This window comes from Pungitius pungitius, chromosome 19 (assembly GCF_949316345.1).
Source record: "Pungitius pungitius chromosome 19, fPunPun2.1, whole genome shotgun sequence".
NCBI classification, from domain to species: Eukaryota; Metazoa; Chordata; class Actinopteri; order Perciformes; family Gasterosteidae; genus Pungitius; species Pungitius pungitius.
In genome coordinates, this window is record NC_084918.1 from 14,362,285 (window position 1) to 14,372,008 (window position 9,724).

Consider the following 9,724-nt stretch of genomic DNA (forward strand, 5'->3'; position numbering starts at 1 on the left):
TCAGAAGCCATTTATTGCCACATGTTACTTGTTGAAATGTTGCAATAGAAAAACAAGAGTAAAAAGAATATGTGTCAAAACATGTTTTGATGGGAAACCCCTGTGCAAATGTCCTGGGGATGTAAATTCTGGGTCAGAGACACGCTTTTATTTGTGTTGCTTGTGACTCTTTGCAGAAGATAACAGGTGTTTTAATTACATTCCAGATCGTCCAATTAAAAGCATGCAAAATTAAACAGTTAATTTTACCTGAGGACTGAACATTACATATGGAAGGAATGGCCCACGATGTCATTAACACTGGATGATTCCTTAATGTCTGGATACTGTTGAACTACTTGAACAAACTCACACAGACACACTCACATTTTTACACAATGTCTTTATTTTATTTTTTCTCCCCTAATACAGACTCATGGGTTAAAAATAAAAATAAAAAAGCAGAACATTTGTTCAAACCCACTCCCCTTTTCAAAAAAAAGAAAAGGTCTCCACACAAACTCCACCCCTACTTTCCCTAAAATAACCGCTCCAGCCCGTTCCATTTATTAAATTATTAATCGATGCCGTTCACTCATCAGCCCGCCTCAGACAAGCCGTGACTGCACTGCGCAGTCAGAGAAAGGGGGCGCGTTAAGGTCCGCACTGCACACCCTACGAAACACCCTCGTCTCTGGTCCTGCTTCCTCACTCACGCAAAACTTGCCTTCCTGCTACTCCGCTACGTTGGCTTCAGCTCTCGTGTATAAATCATGTGTTGGATTGGCTGCCTGTTAAGTTGTGTGTGTGCTGCTGTGTGTGTGTGTGTGAGTGTGAGAGAGAGAGTTGTAATGCGAAAGGGACTAAAAGCATCATCAGCGTTTGCTGTTGTAGTAAATGCCCCCTGCAGCGGGCCTGTGGTCGCCCTGCCCCCCTCCCCCACCCCCCCACACGGACAGGATGGGGTGAGTGTGCATAGCGGGAGCAGAGAGAGAGAGAGACGCTGCCGAGACAGTTGGGGGGGCCTGTGCCACCTGGGGAGGGGTCGTCAGCCTCCACTGGTCTTGAAACCTGAAACGACAAGAAGTGGTCTAATATACAGAGAGAGGACGGGGGAGGGGAAGAAGGAGAGACAGGAGACAGGGAACACAGAGGGAGGGGAAAACAGGTGTGTGGGGGGGGGGAGGTTTGCACAAAAAATAAAAACATTGATGTCTGTCAAAAGAATAAAACGAGCTGTGGCCATGCCTGAGCTGGAGATGACGGGTATGAAAGAGCAGCAGGATGGTGGCAGCAGGAGGACCCCCCCCGCCCCCACGAGGAGAAAAAGAAAGAAAAACTAACAAATCTATGCATGTACAATCCCACTGAACACTGAAGGTCCATCACTGTCCAGGTAACAACAATCCATGGTGTGATGGCCATGGAGGGGTGGGGGAGAGAAAGCATGAGTTATAAAATGCAGCGAGGAGGAGGGGCAGAGAACGGCGAACACAAAGGGGGAGAGAGGGAGGGGGGGGGAGGGGTAGGGAGGTGATGATATACTCCAAACCACAAAACTTAAAAACACAACATATACTCTGGCTAGTGAAAAGTTTCACATATGTACGGTACATTAAAAACAAAAACAATGTATTCTTTTGTTGCCATTTCCCTCCCTCCCCCCCACCCACTTTTTTTTCTTTTCTTGTTTGGTGGTGGTGGAGGGTGAGTGGGTGGGCTGTGTTGGGGATGGTGTGAAAAGCAGGAAGTCACAGCCAGACCAAAGGAGACACATCTGCAGCCTGAGATACCACCAACCTCTCCTACACCCCCCCCCCCCCCCCTCCCAACCCTCATAACAAAAAGAAAAAAGAAATCAGCCACTTTATGCTTTCCTTAAATGGCCAACCGATACCTTACCAGGGGGCGACCGCATCAACCTCCGCACACGCACGCTCACACACAATCGCACACTGCGGCCAGTCAGTCTCTCTGTCCAGGAGAGGTCGTTTTTTTTGTCTTTTTTTTTTTTTTTCCTCTCTTCTGGGATTCTCTTCTTTTATTGTTGGGGAAGGGGGGGGGTGACTTTTTCATTGTGTGCGTGCGTGTGTGTGTGTGAGTGAATGTTTTTTTTTCTAAATGGAAAAAAGGGGAGAGGGTTGATAGTAAGGGGATGTTGAACAGGGAGGGGGTGTTTAGTAAGGGGAATACCACGATGTTGTTCGCCCTCGGCCCCTGGAAAAGAGAGAAAAAGAGGGTGAGTTTTTTTTTTTCTTCTCGGTTGGCTTAAGAGACTGACACCAATTTTCTGGTGCGAGTAAATATAAATATATAAATATATAAATAAAGATACGTGTGAGATTGTGGCCAAAGAAAGGGTTTGCAAACTGAAGGGGGGGGGGAAATATTTTGATATACCAAAAGGAATGACACAATGTTCGTAATCACCAAATCGTCAAACCGTCTTAACGGTATTGGGCCTTGGCTCCCACAAGGTGACGTATCCCAACAAATCAATCTGGAAGAATAGTGCTGAAAGAAGCTGAAAGCAGCTTGTCAAGAGAAGGAAAGTGTTTAAGTTCCAAATGATGGAATAAGGATTTGTGTCTGGGTGCGAGGGGGACAGCAAAGGCACTCTCTCCCTCTTTCTCTCTCTGTGTGTGTGTGTGTGTCTCCCTCTGCGAGAGCCGCCTCTGGGGTTACTGTGGGGAAAGACCTTGAGGACAAACAGCACCACACATATACCTCCAGCAAGACAGTGTGCACACACACACACACTTTGGGGGACAGGACAATATGTGCCATTATTAGACACTCATAACACTGTCTGACACACACACACACAGAAGCCAGGCAGCAGCAAACCTTTCACACATCATCTGCTTTCGCACACAAATCATTCAGTGGCAAACACAAAAAAAAGTCACACTGGGACTGAAGCCACTGGCTGTCCGGCTAGATGCTGATGTCAGGCTGCAGTAATGAACCCTTGTTTCTGGAAGTGAATGCTGTAAAGGTGAATCTGGGTTGGAGGGTGTGTGTGTGTGTGTGTGTGTGTGTGTGTGTGTGTGTGTGTGTTGGGGGTTAATGTACATGCAAAGACAAACAGTCTACATAAACACCAGAAATGTAATTGTCCATCATGAGTACAGTATGAAAGTCTTCTAGCTCACATCAGTAGTGTCACTGTACCAACTTGGGAAAATGACAAAATGATGTTAATGGACGCAGTACACGTGAAAAACACTTCGCAGCCAGGCATCAATTCTTTTAAGAGCATGTTAACATTATTGACTCTTGGGTTTTAGCCTGAACTCAAAAAACTAAAAGAAAAAAAACTTTGCTTTGGCCTTGCTGAAGCTCAACTTCTTATCAAACACGGATACTTTAATGAAACATATCTCTGGGACTGCACATGCAGACTGATCTTCCCAAGCACACAATGGCTCAATGCAAAGATTGTGTTTTCCCTCTTCATTGTGGATGTGGTCCAAAAGCAAAACAAGGGACAATGAAAAGGGTTACTAAGTGTTAAGATTGGGGCGGTTTTGTTAAACGGTGAGACGGCCTTTAGCAGACCACGGATGAATCCCTAATGCGCCCTTCTGCTTGAAACCATTCAAGTGGACTCAACTCTCTGCATGCAGTAAAGCAACGCAGGAATGAGCCCCTAAATCCACCGCTATCAGCATCACATTTACAAGTTCAATTGGCCTTTAGTTAAGTGACTTAAAAAGGTCTGAGGTTAAAACAAGCCCAAGAGATTTCAACCTGTTGATGATGCACCCCTGATCCATTTCAACATGCTCTTTAATCACCCGACTGCAAGTCAATCAGAGCAAGTCGTAGCTCTGCTCAAACAGACCACTTGAAGACTTTACGGGAAATGCTATTCAAGCACCTGGTTTTTAAGATACCAAATAATACCTCACTATCAGTCCCTTTAGCTTAAGGAGCCATGACGTAATAGCACCAACTCCTCATCTTTGTGTGCCTTGTCCTGCAGCTCGGTCCGATGCCAGTGAGCAAACAGGCAGGGGTAGGGTTTCTCGGTATGTGTAGGAGTGGATGAGGCAAGTGCACCACGAGATATGGGAGATTCTGACCTTGAGTTTCAGACACTTTCTCACACAATGGAATGAATAGATATGCAACCCTTTCTTGGAGTTATGTAAAATGGGAGACTTGCTGAAGTGGGAACTCTTGGAACAACAACTTGACTAAGAGCAAAGGGCAAAAATTAAAGGATACAAAAGATAAAAATGAAATAAATGGGATCCCTAAAATAAAAGGCTCTGCGTGAAGGCTTCACAGTTATCTTTCCAAAATAACTGCTATGGTTTGGCATCTTTCTACAGGGAAAAATGTTGGTTTTTGCACATTAAGTATTAAGCTACAGCCGAGGCCTGAAGGATCCAGATGCTTTGGGGAAGATCAATCAGAATATCTCAGTCTCTAAGCTCAGTGCGTGTGTGGAGAAGTTAGAATGCTGATCAGTGGGTTTGGCACCTCACTCACTGTCAAAGTAAATTAATAAATAAGTAAACAGAAAAATGTCTACACAAGTCTCATATGGAGTACCCAATGAGATCCCCTAGCTTTGGTGTCATGAACTATACAATAAGACTGTTGATTTAGGTTATTTAATTATTTTTCAACACAACCAGATTCCTTTGAGTATCATCTTCAGGGAAACTGGTCAATAGTCAATAGTCAACTGTTAACTACAACAATTAACCTTTGCAAGCTCAGAATTAAAGCACATTAAAACCCTGGGTGTAGAAAGCCACCAGAACATTGTCAGTTGCATTAGATGCAAATGACAAAATGCCACAGTTCAAATGCTAAATGGTTTGCACTTTTCACAGCGACAGATTACCCAATCATAAATAGACTGGCCACGCTTCCAAAAAGAAATTGAAGAAAGCAGTCCCAGTACTTTTCTGTTCCAAAGATGCAGCAGATTGCACTAGCATTGACCCACACATGGGTGTAACGAATGCAGAATGTATGCACAGCCTGGGAAGAACAGCCTGTCCACAAAGTCGCTTTGCTGCTAGCGGGATGGTTTTATGTGATGTGGCATGCAATGAGTCCCTCAGTCCCACAGCTGTCTAACCGACAACACGGCATGTACCACTGTTTTGAGGAGTCTCTAGTATGATACATAATTGCTATTTACACTGCTGGCATAATGAAATATAACTGAACAAATTGGATGGATTGCATATGATTTTTACACTGTACACCCAATCGAGATGTAAAAGGGGATTTTCTGAAGTCCGATGGTGCTCAAATGCCTGTATAGGCAATGTGAGTCTAGAGAAGCTGCTACAACACTAACCCATAGTCCGCCTCGCTCTTAACAAACACTGAGTAAATTGTGATGCAACTTTCTCCCGTGGGGTCAAAAGTGGCGAGTCTCGGTCACAGCTCACCTGAAGGCCCGCCCTCTGCCTCTGGGTGGTGTGTAGCCGCTGTAGTAGCGTGCACGCGATGAGAAGCTTCCTCCGCCTCCTCCTCCTCCGCCTCCCCCCCTTGATCGGAACCGAGCCCGTGGAAAGCCGCGGTCTGTGGTACTGATTCCGGGTCTGTTTGTTCTCTTAGCACCCACCTGAGCCGAAAAAAACAAAACAAGCAGGGGGCCGTTACATAAACAAACCTTCACGCAGTCCGAAGCATTGATCCAATATCACAATCGTCAAACAGTTAATGAACCTATTTATCTTGCATGTGCCAGTCAACCAGTACTACATACATGTATACACCTCTATATTTCCCCATAAAATGGTACATTGTGCACAGTGAATCTGTTAAAATAAGCAGGATTAAATAAAGCAAGTTCTTTTAGCCACATTAAAAGTGATACAATATTTCAAATGATCTTACCTTTATCTGCCTTCCTCTGAAAAGAGACTCATCCAATGCCATGGCTGTCCTAACAGACTCTTTGTCTGCAAACTCAATATAAGCAAACCTGAAGAATAGGAGTCAAATCTTTAACAAATAGAAAACATACCATCTCAACGAGAATCAGTTTTTCATTACGCAATAAGACCATTACCCCTATTAACCATAATAATGTACAAAGCTATGTCCAATACATGCAAAGAAGGTATAGGGAAGGACAGCAGAAGAATCCACACAATATACATGTAAAAGACTCAATCCTATGTACCCAGCAGTCAGCTTTAGTCACACTTCATTTTTATGGATGCTTTATAAAAATCCATCCACTGTTGGATTCCTCCGCCAACAGCATAACTTTGGTGTATTTGCACAGTAAAAAGAGACTGTCATGATATTGTCTTACCCTTTGGGATGCCCTGTGTATTTGTCACATAGGATGGTGACTCTGTTTACTGAACCACAGCCATGAAAGTGTGCTTCAAGCTCTTCTGCCGTGGCACCATAGTCCACCTGAAGATGAGACGAAAAAGGTTTGATATCGAGGAGACCGCACCCACACACTCTCAACCATTTCTTCTGTCTGTAGTGTGGCCCGGTATCAAATGGCCCACAGACCGGTACCAGTTCAATGACTTAATGTACTAAGCTAGACACACTGAATTCCAAAATTGCTTTACATTTAGATAAAAATTAAGAAAAAGACAGGCGGGGAAACCATAGGCCTAATATTTAAAAGATGCTATTTCATTGGGTGAATTTTCTATATAGTTAAACCACATTTGGTGAAATATCTTTGACTAAATGAGAATCTTCCTAAAATTGAATTATCATTTCTTTTACAAACACAAATGTGAAATTGACACGCCTTTGGTCTTGAAAAGGTTAGTGGTCGTCTTATTCTTTCACAATCAGCTTTCAAACCCACAGGAAACAGTTAAATATTAATTAAAATCCATACACAATAATATTATATTCAAGACTATAACTCACGTTTCCAACATAAATAGATCTGCCATCTGCTTCCATCTTTTCCTCGATGGACATGATGACGGGACCGACTGCAACGGAGAGGCAGACAACTTATAAATGCATTCTGACTAGTATTTGTTATTCCTAAATCAAGTACACAAATTAATTAATGTCTAGGTTGAGGATCAAGTGATACAAGCATATTTATCGATTACTATGACTCATTAGCATATATGATAGGAAAGAGAAAAGGCACCTGGTGGGGGGCTGAGATTCATCTGTTTCTCCACCTCGTTCTGGAGCTCCTTTAGTTTCTCCGCCTCTTCCTCCATCTCTCTAACTCGAGCTTTGATTGCCTCCAGCTCCTGCAACACAGACAGAAAAAATCCGTTAGAGCGGTCCATCACGAGGATGCTTCAACTCACCCAAACATTAAATTACAAACACCAGTCACATAATGTGGACGACTGCTATACGCCAAAACTAGCAATGAAATGTAATCATTAACCAATGTGGCGATAACTCCCCTTTGCCAAGACCAGGAAACCGAGATGCTGAATCTGTGAATGTGTTACTGCTGTCATATCACGACTGCAATCCCAACACGTGTCGGCGTCGTTTCAGCTCAACAAAAAAAGACCTACACTGGGACTACCATCTAAAAATGTCTGACTCAACCTCATTTTAAGCCGCATTAAATATATTGACTGAATATATCAATAAATCATTTCTAAACGAATCAATAGGAATATTTAGTTGTTGCAGGTCAACTTAAATTTTGGAGTTTGCCACCGTTTCCAAACGCATTGGGTGGGGGTGACGATGATCAGGTATGATTACAAAGACTGCACAGAACCACCGCTGCCAGAGAGAGGAGAGATGGGTCGGTCCTCACTGGGAGCGGACCCTCCTGTCTGCCAGTGGTGCACTGCAGCACAGTGGGAGTCGCTCCAGCTCCATCCAGGGCTGTTGCCCGTGCTGACGGGATTTGTGGTGTAAAAGATGGTTGACACTACCGGGCCGGTGAGGGAGGATGGGAACTGGCTGCACTGTGACACACTGCACCGATAATGGTGCCATCATAGCAACCATTAGAAGATTGTTTAAAAAAAACAGAAAGCCATCCGACGGTGACCACTTGTAGCTGCTCCGTTTTTTGTCGCATACTGTCCTCGATCACTCCCCTCCCTCGTTGTTCTTGCTTTTGTAAAACATGGAAGGATGCAAACCCAGCCCCTCAAATACCGCAACCCCTGCATGCCGCGCTCTCTCTCTGCCGACGGACCAGAGGAGGTTAGACCGCACCAAACCTCTGGACTTGCTGCAGAGACATTATCGGTGAATGTGCGGTGGGGTGCAGGTATCTGACTGGGGGGGGGGAGGCCGACTACGGCTGATTGGGCATATTTGACCCACAGTTACGTTACAGCACGTCCCGTCTGCAAACGATGTGCGATACCAACCATTGTCCGGAATGAATGACTAAGATACACGTCCGCCATCCGCGCCCCGGCTTTCTAGATGGATGCTAGCTCGTTAGCATGTCGGGGTGCTGTTCGCCACGGGGCGAATAGTCGTTTACGGTTTCAAATTCCATATTGTATCTCTGCCGGGCGATTACGGTCGACGTGTCCCCTGGTCATTTTAACGGCAGCACAGCTCGGGATGAGCCAACGCCGACATTCTGACGATCGGTCATTTGAACGTACACACACGCCGGTGCCCGCACCGCAGTCGCAGTGGAGGTGGATGAAATAAAAGATGTCATTACCGTACGCAGGTCACCTTCTCGAGCAGTGGACCCGTACAGCAGCGGCTAATGGCGGCGGCCTGTCCTCCCCTCACCCCTGACTGTCTCCTGGATCTCCGTCTCGCATTTTTTTTTTTTGGAGACGAGGACCCCCCCCCCACCCCTCAACGGCTCGAACTGCTCCCTGGCGCAGAGAAACCGGCGCTGCCGTTGCGCCAAGATGGCGGCCGAAACCACGCGTGCCACCACCCATTTGTACTGCACTGCGTGAACCACAATGGCGGTTATAATGTCGACCTAGCGATAGCAGTAACGCTGCACGGCATGTGACCAAAATATTTAGGAAAACACAAAATAACTGAGTGCCTCGGTTGCTTTAGTTAACGTCTACTCTTTTGGCGGTAACGTAACCATGGTACCATGTGGGTTCGCACAGCGGAAACAATGCCCTTCACTTACCGGGTCCTCGATTGCGGCCTCTCCGTCTTCTAATCCCGGTTCTTCGTCACCGACACCCGGGTCTTCCAAATCGGGATGTCCGGGATCTGAATCTAGTAGAGATTCCTCCGTCAGTCCATTGCCGAACTCCGCCATCGTCCTGTTCCAACTGTACCGACGCGCCTCGTGGCCGAGCCGACGTACAGGCCCCTACTCACGCACAAGGGAGCCGAGTGAGCGGGGCGGCGGAACGAAAAAAAAACGGCGGAAAAACGCCGCTAAGAAAAGTTAAAATGGTGAATAAAATGCTAGCTACAGTTCCAGCCACTACTCAAACAACCTACCACGATGGACATTAACCTCAGTTTCTCTCACTACCGGTTCGCGGCGGTGCTAATTTACGATAGATAACTGGTGGTTTATTTACTTAAATGAGTGTGTAAAAAAGGCGAGGACTCTACGCGAGAGCGGCGGCGTTGCTTCAGTTCAGAAATGGAAGCCAGGGGCGGAGTCACGCATCACTGCGGGCGTAGAACTAACCTTCCTATTCGCTAGCGGGAGGTTGTAGACCAGCCTCTTGGATAGATACCGCGTTGCTATTTGTTGTTTGCACGAGGTTTTCCGGTTCCCAAATCCCATGTATGCTTTTAATTGGATTACGTTTCTATCAATCATAAACCAGTTAATGGTAAGTAA

At 45.6% G+C, this 9,724-nt stretch overlaps 1 protein-coding gene across 3 annotated transcripts; it reads right to left on the bottom strand.

Annotated features, from left to right (window-relative positions):
- Positions 1 to 365: 365 nt before the first annotated feature.
- Positions 366 to 9,537, bottom strand: pabpn1 (poly(A) binding protein, nuclear 1). 3 transcript variants are annotated; one of them, XM_037455278.2, is made up of 7 exons: positions 9,050 to 9,537; positions 7,097 to 7,205; positions 6,862 to 6,929; positions 6,275 to 6,381; positions 5,851 to 5,938; positions 5,400 to 5,575; positions 366 to 1,050 (listed from the first exon to the last, which is right to left on the bottom strand). In XM_037455278.2, exons 1-7 carry the CDS (start codon positions 9,182 to 9,184, stop codon positions 855 to 857), a joined length of 879 nt encoding a protein of 292 aa, XP_037311175.2. In that variant the 5' UTR covers positions 9,185 to 9,537; the 3' UTR covers positions 366 to 854. The 3 variants fall into 3 exon arrangements, with proteins under 3 accessions (XP_037311175.2, XP_037311178.2, XP_037311177.2); XM_037455281.2 differs by lacking the exon at positions 9,050 to 9,537 and adding an exon at positions 8,612 to 8,755; XM_037455280.2 differs by having other exon boundaries at positions 908 to 2,196; positions 9,050 to 9,536.
- Positions 9,538 to 9,724: the final 187 nt, after the last annotated feature.